The sequence below is a fragment of the Malus sylvestris genome, chromosome 15 (genome assembly GCF_916048215.2).
Source record: "Malus sylvestris chromosome 15, drMalSylv7.2, whole genome shotgun sequence".
Classification (NCBI taxonomy): Eukaryota; Viridiplantae; Streptophyta; class Magnoliopsida; order Rosales; family Rosaceae; genus Malus; species Malus sylvestris.
In genome coordinates, this window is record NC_062274.1 from 41,838,196 (window position 1) to 41,850,271 (window position 12,076).

Sequence of the window (12,076 nt, forward strand, 5' to 3'; positions counted from 1 at the left end):
GTTAGGAAGTAAAACTTAAACCCATTGGGTTTTTGATGGGTTTCTAATGTGTTGTATATAATGGTGGTAAACGTGATGGTATATGCACACTCCTAGTTAAATAGTATTGGTATTGGTATTGTGTAATTCAGCTTACTATAGCAGTATTAAAATAAATGGGTACATACCGTCATTGGGTACTTGTTTGCTAGGTTTAATTTTTATCCTTTAAATTGAATAAGTCAAAAAAGAAGAAATGTACCTAAAAAAACAACGAGTATGCGAAAATCATTTTTCTATGAAACTCAGTCACTCCCAATCACCAATGGGCCGAGTTTGACTCAGCCTCTGTGGGCTATGTTTTCCAAATAGATGATATCATTTCTGTTAGAGAAACGCCCATCACTTGTTTATGAGGCCTAAAATCTGATCCAACTCTAGAACCCATTTGATTAGAAAATTTGGATGCCCGAGTAGAAGAGCACCAAATTACTTTCTCGGGTTCCGAAAGAGAGAAGAAAGCCTCCAAATTGAAGCACACAATCCGGTTCTGCGTCTCCTCGCCGTCTTCTGTCTGCCCCCACTCTTCCAGTATTGCCTCTGCCTCTGCAAAACAAGTACCGAAGCACTCATGGGTCTCTCCAAGGAACAGTTGCTTGCCCGCTTAAAGGTGTCACCTTCTCTCTCTCTCTCCAAAGAACAGTTGCTTGCTATTAAATTTGATCTGGGCTTTCTTTGTTTTGTGTCAGAATTCAAAATTCTAGGGAAATTTCGATTCTTTATGTTTTATGTGATCTGGGTATTCTTTGTTTGTGAAGAGTATTGAAAGTTGTTATGACAATTCATGCCTTTCTTTAACCATCATAACAAATCTATAGCTTGGAGTGGTATCTATATATACTTGTTGTTGATTGAAGGTCTTTCGTAATTCTTGGTGCAGCAACTATTCTATAAACCCTCGATGACATTACACTTAAGCGAAAAACACTTCAAACCCAATGCCTTAGAGAAGTATTCTAATGATTTATGGGAGAAGGGCACCTAAGGAATTCTAAACTAAGAATCAATTAGAACACGACAAATGGATAGCATAGGGTATTTTTTTCCCCTTGTATGTGTTTTTGTATAAAACTTGTATGTGTTTTTCCCCTTGTATGTATTTTACTGATGCATCTCTTTAATTTCCTGAAACTAACCTATTCTGTTGGCTTTATTAGGAGCTACAAGTCGATTTTTCCCACCATGAACATCCTGTTGTTCTGACAGTTGAAGCTCAGGTAAAAGAAGATAGAAGAATATGGGAATAAGTTATGTTCTATCTTTTTTTGTTGATTAGATGGATGTCCTGAAGCAAGAATATGTTTTTTTTCATCAGGCCAAATATGTTGGACATCTGGGAGGTGGACTAAGTAAAAATTTATTCCTGAAGGTATCGTATTCTGGCAGTTTCGGAAACAGCATTCACATTGCATAATACTAAATTCTGCAGTTTTTTTTTAATTTTTTAATTTTCCCATTTTTTCACCATGTAGCTGCTTTTTCTTTTATCAATGCAGGACAAGAAAAGTAGGTTCTACATTGTTTCCGCTTTGGCAGATACTAAAGTAGATCTGAAAGGTATGCATGCACTCCTAATTCTGGTCACTCTGTTATGTATTAGCGTTTTGAAACGTCACAAATGAGTGGGTTTTGAGCTGCCATGTAAATCGTTCTTGCTTTATGTATTGTTTGGAATTTTGGAGTTTGTATGAATACTTATGAGTTTTATCCACAACTTGAAAGCTGAGCAGTTCTATCTGTGAGGCTTGGTTTGGGAAAAGGTGGCTTGAGAATGGCTCCTGAAGAAGCACTTGGAGAAATACTTCAGGTTGGCATATGCTACTACTCTGTATACTGATGGACTATATTTCATATGTTTTAAAAAAATACAAAAGAGATTATGCTATTTTAAAAAATGTTGTATATGTGACCTTTCTGATTCTGATTCTGTTTCTTGTTGCAAGGTGCCTCTGGGATGTGTTACTCCATTTTCTGTGGTGAATGAATCTGCACGGTATACATTTCTCTTTTATTTAGTTAAGATATTCAAATAAATAATTGGTTTTCTTAATTTTCTAATCATGCGTTATAAGTAGTTACTCATTCCCTCGAACTTAATTACTTTACTTATCTTTTGAAATGATTTAAATCAGTTACTCCTTATCATTTGATTGATGCTCTTTACCCTATGTTTTTCACATTTGATCAACAACCAACTGAATAGTTCTGACCATTTTGATGTTACAGAAAAATAAATTGTCACCATCCTTTTTAGCTGGTGGAAACAATTATATTTTCACCAGAATTCATGTTGTTTAGCCTGTACATTTTGATACTGTAATCCTTTTCCTTTCATATGTATTTTTCTTCTGTGAATTCTCTTACGCTTATTCTGCCTTTTCTTTTCATGAAGCCATGTCTCTCTGTTGTTGGATCAAAAATTTAGAAGTCAGGAGCGGTGCTTCTTCCACCCTTTGTCGAATGACATGTCAATCTGTAAGTGATAAGTGTTTCAATGATAGGAAATGATATATTTGTCTCTTCTGTTGAAAATTCTGTGTGTACTTAAAATTCTCCTGAGGTTTTATGTTGCTTAATAGTTTAGCTGTGGATTCGTCAGTTTTATAAACCTCAAACATGACTGTTATCTGTATAGTCTTATATAGAATGTGTGTTCTCGTGGGTATAGCATGAGCATAATGTTACAAGTTAATTGCTCACAATTACCTTGAGAAATTGTTGTCATTTGGGATATGTTTGGAATATTATAGGCAATGAATCACCACTTTCAATTGTAAAGTCTCTGCTTTTCTTATCATATTACTTTACTTGGTTGAACAATAATGTCTTTGGAACGGTATACAGAATCAGTGTTACGCTATAAGTTTAGTGATATATTGTCAATGAAGACTATACAGGTGTGCATCTGATTGTATGCATGCACGGTTGTGTTTCTGTGGATTAGTGTGTTTAATCAGGCATCAATTGTTGAGAGTTTCTGGAATAATAAGACCAGACATCTTGTTACTAAGTTATTGAACAATGTTAAGAAAGCACCGCGAATGATAAGGCTCTTGAGTTGGACATGCATTGATATTTTGGCAGCTTTAGTGTAAGGAATTGGAAAATGTTGGAAAATGTTGCGAATGATCTAAAATAAATCAAGATAGAAGAATTTTTTTTTTTGAGAAGAATAAGATAGAAGAATATTACCCCTCGCTTTCTCATCTAGAGAATTTCAATTTTCTAAAACTCTTAAAATAGGGGTGTGCTATCCACACACCCCATTTTACTTCTCACACCCCTTGATAATTTATGTCCGTTGATCTTCTTCAATTCATCCGATCCGACGGCCAAAAATTAAAAAGGTGTGTGAGAAGTAAAATGGGGTGTGTGGATATCACACCCCTTAAAATATGTGAACTAACATTTTATATTTCAATAATGGATTTTGTGTTTGTGCCTGCCAGACATGAGCCTTTAGATTCTCTGTAATGGATTTTTTTTGTTTGTAATATCTTGTCTATTCTGCAACTGAATAAATTCGTACTTGATTTATGATTTTCATCCTTAAAAGGAATTTACATTGCTACCATTATATGTTGTGTCAAGATTTTAGTTTCTTAGTCAAAAAAGCTGTGTTGTTTGTCAAGATTTTTCAATTTTCATGTATCTTTTATTGACTAGTTTATAATCATGTCCCTCTGCATCTTAGTTAAAAATTGTGTACTGCAATCGCTATACGTATTTTTGTATGTTATTGTTCTCAATGAGTTCACCCGTGAACCTTGTCAATATTTTCTGTTTCCAGCACTTAGTACCCATGATCTTGACAAGTTTCTAAAATCAATTGGGAGAGACCCCTCATATGTTGACTTGGAGGTAATGAAAATTAAGTTTGTCAACCAAAGTTCAAGGAACACTAGACCATTTTGTCAAACCTTATTTGTCTCATGCAGGCTAACCCATCGGTTGGAAAGGATCAACCACCTGATCTTGCATGCTTTGTTCCGTCTGGTTCCACTGTGTTGCCAGACCCTCCACAACCAGCAGCTTCCTCTAAAGGTCATGCAGAAATTCAAGTTTCTGTCTCTAACAAATCAACAGCAAGTACAGGTACTATTATGTGAAAGTGAACTCAGTGCAGATAAATATAAATAGAGAGTTGATTCCACGATAAATTTTCCTAATATAGTTCTGTGATAAGTAATTTTCGTCCTCATAAGTTGCAATGATGTTATGGTACTTTCTACAATTAACTAGCTCGTTTATGGTTAATTTTTCAGAGAGAGATTAGGATTTTTCTTGTTTGGGGATTGTCGATGTGGGGCCTTCCTGTTTTTATTCTCGTTAACCAAGAAAATATTCTTTCATGATGCAGTCTCTTCTAAGCCATCCAGTAGTGCAAAAAGTGCCAAGGACAAACAGGTCAATGGTGTGAATGTGTCGAAGACCGTAGCAGATGTTGGAAGTTTGGTTGAAGATTTACTCGATAGAACATCTTCTCTATTGCTTTCAGAGGTTAGTACAATAAACGCTTCTCTCCAGTTTCAACTTTAACATTAGTTTAGTCGGCTCATGAAGTCAAGTCATACAGATCACTGAGGAGACTATTAAGAAACATGAAGGACAATTGGGAACTAAGGTATCAGATAGTATCAGAAGCCGACTTCGAGAAGATTTCGAGAGAACCCTTGTAAGTGTTTTACACTTCTGGTTGAATGTTTGATCATGAAGCATTTATTATTTAGTTATTAAAGAGCTATTAGTGTGTATGTTCATTACCGTCATTACTCATTAGTGTACATCTTCTCTGAAGATTTTGAAACAATTGTTCGAATTCGTAATCACGAGATCATTCTTATTGCAGATGATATTTAAATCCACCGCATATACCGAAGGGTTTTCTGCTGGCAAGCACCACCATCCACACCGTACGTATTGACGAGTGTTTGAGTTCTTTCTCCTCTTCTCCATCGCAAGAGAGTGCAGAATCAAGTTGTTCCAAGTTTGTATCAATTTTATGCTCTGCTATATTTTGATCACTTTTCTGCATTTGATAAAACAGGTACGTGACCATTTAAACATTATAAGATGCTTCCTTTCTAAAATTACTGTTTTCGTTTATGCTTCTTTTCGTGTTTACGATTAATGAATGCTGGCAACAAAATCTGGCTAATGCATTTGACTTATTACTCCGGCTCATCGGTATGTTGTCTTCCGATTACAGAACGGCTTATCTGTAGGAATTTATGATTAAGTGTTTATGTACATACAATTATTTACATAAGCATAAGACATTAACAGTATCCGACAAATAGTATCGGAACATTAGAAACAGTATTTTGGTGGAAGGTTTAAGGTTTTGCTGCGGCGTTGAGTGCTGATTGTGATCTGAAGGACCAGATTGCTGCTGCAGAATGTCATTACGGTTAAAACACGAACAGCTTTGAATCAAATTTTGATCAAGCTTTCTGTGTTATAATTTCCTGCTTACCTTAGAGATAGAAATGAGCGTATGATAGAGGGATGCAGAGGAATAATAGCCAGCGTAATGGCGTCTGGTGTAATTAACAGCCATATTAAGGGCTAAAGAATAGTGCAAGAACTCCACCATGGATCACCTGCATCAAAATACAGAGTTATTACTAAACGAAATAGTTCACGTCGTCGGGTGAACAGAGTACGAGATGAATGTCACTAAACGAAATGGTTATTAACTCGAAGAAATTGAAGTTGCAATAGTAAAAATATATGGAATACAAATCAATCACTGTTATCACAATTATGTATAAAATTCATAACTTCATAATCCTTTTTTAATTTATAAAATAAGACAAGTAATGATTTAACACTAACCAGCTCCAGAGGTAGAAGTAGCATTACCACCTTGTCGCTCCATTCGACGATACCTTGCTCGAGATGGCCACAATGATCCCAACCGACTCCGCCTTCCACGCCTCTCTCCTCCACTATTCGAGCCCTCCGACTCGTCCAATACACCACCAGGTACCGGAATCTCGACCCTGCAGACCGGGCAAGAGTTGTGAAGCCTCAGCCACGGAATAATACATTCGCTGTGGAATATGTGATTGCATGGCAACTCCCTCGCCGCTCCACCAACCTTAAACTCCTCCATGCAAATTGGGCAGCAAGAGTCGTTGATCAAATGGGCCTCGCTTATTTCCACAGTGGGTATGGCGTTGATTGCGGATTCGGGTAGTGGAGGCGGGCCGGGCCTGTCGTTTTGAGTTAATTCCTCGATCAGTCCTTGAAAGCCCGGCCCGAAAAAGTAGTTTCCTAGATCGACTCCACGTGGAACAGGTAGTATTGGGTTTTCAGGCGTTTGGGAAGTGGGTCCCACCGGATTATAAGGATCATCGACGGGTCGGACAACAGTCCAAGTCCTGGGACGGTTTCGTGTACGGGGTTCGGGTTCCAGTTCCCAGTTTTCTCCACCATCAAAGCTACGGTTGCGCCGCCGCCGCCGTCTCCTGTTTGTCCACAAATCTCGAACTTCAGGTTCTGTTCCAAAGCAATGTATCAAATATCAGAGAAACGTATTGCAAATTCATATGGACTGTTTAGCTTCTTAAACGGTAGGAGCCGAAACATCATTATTAATTGCACATACCAAAATATTTCATTCAAACAATAAAACAAAAGAACTTTACACATATGTGTCAAAATTTAATTTGCCAGCAAGAAGGAATGACTCGTTGGGTTTAAGCCGTCAAAAAAATTATTGATGGAGCAAGATTTTCATAGTTAATGATTACCATTGAATTTGTTGGCGTTGGCTATATTTGGTCGGTATTCAAAACATCGATAGAAATATATAACTATAAATTAACTCTCAAAATTCAAGAGCACGTACCTATACCTGTTCCCCCGCCCTCATGCTCATGGTGGCGTCGTCCTCCGGGATCAGCCTCTGGGTCAAATAATTCACGGTTAAAAGGTCTCGTGAACGGTTCGAACATGAGGGAAAGTGCTTCGAGCAGACGAGCTTCTGGGGATGGATCGAAACTGGTGTAGTCTACGAGCAGTCTAGGCCTAATCGACATGTCAATCTCGGAGAGAAACTGCCCGAAACAACGAGGGCAGACTATCTCTGATGGGCTGTTGGAGGCAATCCGCACCGTCCGATTGCAGTGGTAGCACCAGTAGAGCTGGTACGGTGATGTGGTGCCATCGTCAATGTTAATGTCTCTCGAACGAGTTGGACTCGATGACATGTTTAGTTTTGGGAGCTTGAAAAATATTGACGATTCCGATCCATGTTTAGGGTTTTATTACAATGATGGAGAAATGATGGAAGAGAAAACAAAGAATGGCTTTTGGGGTACACAAAGCAATCCTCTTTCTTTCTATTTCTGCATTCTGGTTTGTATCTAAAGTTTCCTTTGTGGGTTTGTAGGGTTTCACACCATTTCGTTTTGACAAAGAAAGGGATGAGTGAGCTATTGGGTAACATGCATGCATGCAATGAAACATATGAGGTTTCGTAGTCCGAGAGTATATTCTTGATGGAGAAACATTGCATCCACCCTATGGCTGCGCTACCTTGTTCATTCGTTTGCGGTTAACGTATATTTAAGAAAACTAATGAAAAAGGGTTCAAAACTTTGAATCTTAACCAAAAACATTTTAATAACTTTGTTTAATTATTGCTTAGGACAAAATCCAACACAAAAACTTTGTACCTAATATATATAATATAATACATTTATAAGACCTATTGTTGACCTTAAAAAACTATTAAGCCTACGTGGCGCGCATGCATAGTAACTAATGAGTTAACTACGTCATTCGGTTATATGTGGGGCTTGCCAACTCAACGTCTGAGCTTGGCCAGGGAGTAAAATGTATTGATGTTGCGTAGAGCACGCTGCTGACTTCTTGATCTTGCGACTGTGGCCGAGGAAGGAACACGTCTTGGCCTTCAGATTCTAGAGCCTGAAGACAAAGCTGCTAGTTTTGCGAAATTCAATATCAGATTCGACTTTCAATGTGCCGAATGTAGTAACCTGGTAATACCTCACTTCACCGAGAAGGCTAATGAGATGACATCTACCAACAAGGACTCGAAAATCCTTGTTGACTGAGATTTGGATAGGTAATCAGTCGACTTCGAAGCAATGTTGTTTATCCAAATTGAATGTACTCCGCGATCGGCTGACTCTATGACAACAGTGTTGTTTATCCAAACTGAAGATGTCACTGGTTGCCTTCACAGTGATGTTTATCCAAACCGAAGATGTGTGGTGGGAAAAGGAAAATAAAAATCTCAAGGTTTTTGAGAGGTTTCGCATAGAGCGAGGGTTTGCGCAGGGTAGTTTGTGTGTTGAATTGGAGGGGCTTGAATGATGCACTCCCTTCTCTATTTATACTAGCAAATTCCTTCACAGCTGAGCTATAATCGTACTCGGATTAGAACTCCTCATCCTAATTTGACTCGGTCTCGGCCAATAATCCCACTAGGACCTTGAACCAAGCTCTTTTATCAAACAAGATTCATCCCCAACTCTTAGCGTCATTAGCCTCAAGACTCCTCGTTGTACTAGGTTTCGATTATTTCATCTTTATCCGAATTAACCCTCCTCGGAATATAATTTGGCCAATCCTAACTAGATGGCCCATGATGATTAACAAAGGCCCATAACAAAATTCCAAATGAAGGTCACTGGGCCGAGAGCGACTCTAAGCTCGGCCCAAATTATCATTTTGGGCCCAAACACCTATACATACATATATTATACTCATAATTTTTGTTATGATAATTATTATTCAAGGGCACTAACTATACGAACGAATATAAGTGCAACTAGGAGGATTATATGGAATGAAATTAAGGTGATGATAACAATATTAGGGTTTTGGGTTGATGTATGAAACTTGTGAATTCTTTATTAAATAAAGTTATTGAAGTGCTTTTGGTTAAAAAAAAATTAGAGAAGCATTTTTCATTAAAACTGGTCATTTTTTACATATTTCATAATTAGGACAGTTTTTTTTTTTGTTAATCATTGTTCAAATATCATCTATGTAAGAAATCCATTAAATTTGATATTGTTAAGTCAATTTATATGTATCAAATAAATAGACAACTTATAAATAAGTATAAATAAGTAAACAATTTTTGGTTTGATTGAGTACATAAATGATTCTTAGAAGATAATGATTAAGAAAATGAACAATTTCGATTATGAAATTTGTATGGTATGTATGAATAAGATGGTGCATCCATGGAATTGATGCACAAAATTTTCATTCTTAAATTTGACGGTCAGATAATGATTGTATTAAATACATATAAGTAGTGACTTTAATTTATCTTTTTTTTTTCCATAGTATTGTAGTCAATCTATAAATTTGAAGGGAACATGGAATTTTTATTGTTTGGGCCTATTGTTTTATGTTTTATGTTTATTTTAGGGAGGTTTTGTGTACATCCAATTTTAGTCCTTGAACACTATTGTTTTTTAAGGAAAATTAACGAAAGGTATAAAAAAAACTTTAATTTTAATGAAAAATGACAAATAAAGATGTAGTAAATAATATCCAGGAAAGATAAAAATATGGTTCCACATAATTTTCTCTGAACACCCATTTTTCATTTTCTTTGAACACCCAGTTTTCTTGTATTAATTATTAAGGCCTTCACATAATTTTCTCGCCTCTTTTTGTTTCCCTTTTTTTCAATTCTCTTTCTTTCTATCTTTCTTTATCTCAGAGTACATAGAAATTAGACTTTTGGGCCAATGGCGTAGCCACCCACAAGGCTAAGGTGGGCTGTAGCCCAGGGAGGTTTTCTATAAGGGTAGTGTTATTTGTGTACTTATTTTTACTTCTTACACACTTCTCTTAATTGTCGGTTATTTAGATCGAATGAATTGAAAATGATCACTGACAAAATATTAATAAGGCTGTGTTGGAAGTAAAAATGGGTTTGTGAATAGATCTATTCTTTTGTAAACTCATGCTTATAGCCTACTCAATTTCAATACATATTATTATTTAATGTATATTTAGTAGAGGAGAGGTAATAAATAATAGTTTTATGCTAAAAATTATAAATTAGTTTTATCTCCAGTCCCCCTTTACTCTATTCTTTAAAGAAAACGACCATTTACCCTATGTAATTTAGCCTCTGTGCTTCTTACTCAAGAAAAGATTAATAAGTTCTTTAAATACACAATTAAATCCCTATCTCTGCAATTCCTGACTTTCCGTTGCAATTTTTCAATGAATGTCACCTTTGGTACGTTCTTAATCTCTTTATTTACTTGTTCTTGATTTAATTAGTAGGTTAATTATTTATATGGTCCTTGAATTTATCGGTTAGGGTTATAATTTTGAGAATAGTTTATATTATATTGTTGTTCTTTTATATTGATTATTATATATTTTATATAAGCAAAAAAATAAACATATGATTTTATGGTACTATTTTCAACTAGCCCACCCAAGAAAAAAATCCTGACTCCGCCCTTGTTTTGGGCTCTGAGTTTCTCAGGAAAAAAAGTTACCATTGTAGAAGTAAAAGGTTTTGATGAATTGAAATTGGGTTTTTTAACGTTTGGGAAATTTTTTGATGGAAAAGATGATTGAGTTACGATGGAAAGAATAAAACCAGGGTTTAGAGGTTGATGATTTTATCGAGAGAGTGGAGTGTTGCGGCAGGGAGGAGAAGGTTGATGTGCTTGGGAGTCGCCGGTGATGCCGATGGCGGAACAAGCGGTGTGGATGGTGGTTGGTTGGGTTGATAAGTTGCGTCGTTGCGGCTGCTAGCATTCTATAATATTTTTTTTATTGATAATTGTGTTTTACTGAAGAGAACTAAAAAAGTAAATACAATTAATTGTAGCATTACTCAATCAAATAATAATTTTCCTTAAAAATCACTAAAGTCCATTGTGAAAATTTTAGAGTAATGTTATTCTCACGTTAATGTCATATCTTCTTACCCACTTTTTAATGAATTTTTTAATTACAAATTTGTCTATTTACAAAAAGACCGATAATGACATTAATTATCTTGTTTTGCTTAATTAAAAAAAAAAAAAAGGTTGGGCATGGGAGACAATTTGTCTACCTTAAACCCTAACTCATATTTTCATCTCCTTTTATTTAGAGAAAGTAAAAAAAAATAGCAATGGACTTAGAAGATGACTTTTTCATTGAACAGGTAGAAAATGACGCTTCTACAGAAGAGGTAGAATATTATGTTTCCATTGAAAAGGTAGAAGAATAATTTGTGTGTAGGTTATTTGAATTTGTCCATCGTATTTTTAAATTTGTCGTCTTCGAATTCTTTTGAATTTGGATACCTCTGTTGTTTCCATTTGAATTTGTAAACCTTAATGGTTTTCATTTACATATTATTTGTTATAGTTTTTAAGAGACAATTTTATAATTTCATATGTACATATATATTAAAGGTTATTTTGGGAATAATAGTGGGTGAGAAAATAGCATTTTAATTTTTTAACTTTTTAAGGTGGATGAGATTATAATGTGGGTGGGAAAATAAGACAATGAGGTGGGTCTAGTAACTCTCTAATTTTATATACGTACTAACCCACTCGTAGAGATCAATGCCTTAGAGCAACTTCACCCCTAAAAAAATGCGTCAGCACCCAACCCATTTAATTCACTCAGTGAAGTATAACATCCCACATCGTCCAGGGGAGTGATTCTTAAATATATATTCTCATCCCTATCTAGCACGAGGCCTTTTGAAAGCTCACTGGCTTCGGGTTCCGTAGGAACTCCAAAGTTAAGCGAGAAGGAGGTCAGAGCATTCTCAAGATGGGTGATCCACTTGGAAGTTGCTCGTGAGTTCCCAAAAACAAAACCGTAAGGGAATGGTAAGCCCAAAGCGTACAATATCGTGCTACGGTGATGGAGCGGGCCCATATATGACAAATGGTATTAGAGCCAATCCTTGGCCGGAAGTGTACCGACTAGGACGTCGGGCCCCTAAGTGAAGGAATTATTTTGAAAAACATGTTCATTTGAGCAACATCATATAGCATGCAATTAACAATTAAAG

The 12,076-nt window shown here is 36.1% G+C and overlaps 2 protein-coding genes across 5 annotated transcripts; one reads left to right on the top strand and one right to left on the bottom strand.

The window, feature by feature from the left end:
* The first annotated feature begins 482 nt into the window (after positions 1-482).
* On the top strand, positions 483-5,129 carry LOC126602572 (uncharacterized). Its single transcript, XM_050269471.1, has 12 exons — positions 483-649; positions 1,197-1,256; positions 1,355-1,408; positions 1,536-1,596; positions 1,770-1,846; positions 1,983-2,032; positions 2,432-2,514; positions 3,830-3,900; positions 3,978-4,134; positions 4,400-4,539; positions 4,616-4,714; positions 4,889-5,129. Exons 1-12 carry the CDS (start codon positions 611-613, stop codon positions 4,961-4,963), a joined length of 966 nt encoding a protein of 321 aa, XP_050125428.1. The 5' UTR covers positions 483-610; the 3' UTR covers positions 4,964-5,129.
* A 61-nt stretch (positions 5,130-5,190) lies between these two features.
* On the bottom strand, positions 5,191-7,569 carry LOC126602569 (E3 ubiquitin-protein ligase RING1-like). Of its 4 annotated transcripts, none has more exons than XR_007616156.1 (4): positions 6,896-7,566; positions 5,878-6,543; positions 5,516-5,642; positions 5,191-5,428 (listed from the first exon to the last, which is right to left on the bottom strand). XR_007616156.1 is itself a non-coding variant. In XM_050269470.1 (3 exons), exons 1-3 carry the CDS (start codon positions 7,254-7,256, stop codon positions 5,608-5,610), a joined length of 1,056 nt encoding a protein of 351 aa, XP_050125427.1. In that variant the 5' UTR covers positions 7,257-7,569; the 3' UTR covers positions 5,191-5,607. The 4 variants fall into 4 exon arrangements, 2 of the variants coding, with proteins under 2 accessions (XP_050125427.1, XP_050125426.1); XR_007616155.1 differs by having other exon boundaries at positions 5,191-5,431; XM_050269470.1 differs by having other exon boundaries at positions 5,191-5,642; positions 6,902-7,569.
* Between the last annotated feature and the right edge of the window lie 4,507 nt (positions 7,570-12,076).

Bases quoted from the DNA above. Each gene is read 5' to 3' on its own strand.
- LOC126602569 (XM_050269469.1), bottom strand. From the start codon at position 7,256: ATGTCATCGAGTCCAACTCGTTCGAGAGACATTAACATTGACGATGGC. The intron at 6,544-6,895 runs GTACGTGCTCTT...GCTTTGGAACAG, and splicing joins GGGCGGGGGAACAGGTATAG to AACCTGAAGTTCGAGATTTG. The intron at 5,643-5,877 runs GTTAGTGTTAAA...ATTTTGATGCAG, and splicing joins TACTTCTACCTCTGGAGCTG to GTGATCCATGGTGGAGTTCT.
- LOC126602572 (XM_050269471.1), top strand. From the start codon at position 611: ATGGGTCTCTCCAAGGAACAGTTGCTTGCCCGCTTAAAG. The intron at 1,597-1,769 runs GTATGCATGCAC...AAAGCTGAGCAG, and splicing joins TACTAAAGTAGATCTGAAAG to TTCTATCTGTGAGGCTTGGT. The intron at 4,540-4,615 runs GTTAGTACAATA...CAAGTCATACAG, and splicing joins CTTCTCTATTGCTTTCAGAG to ATCACTGAGGAGACTATTAA.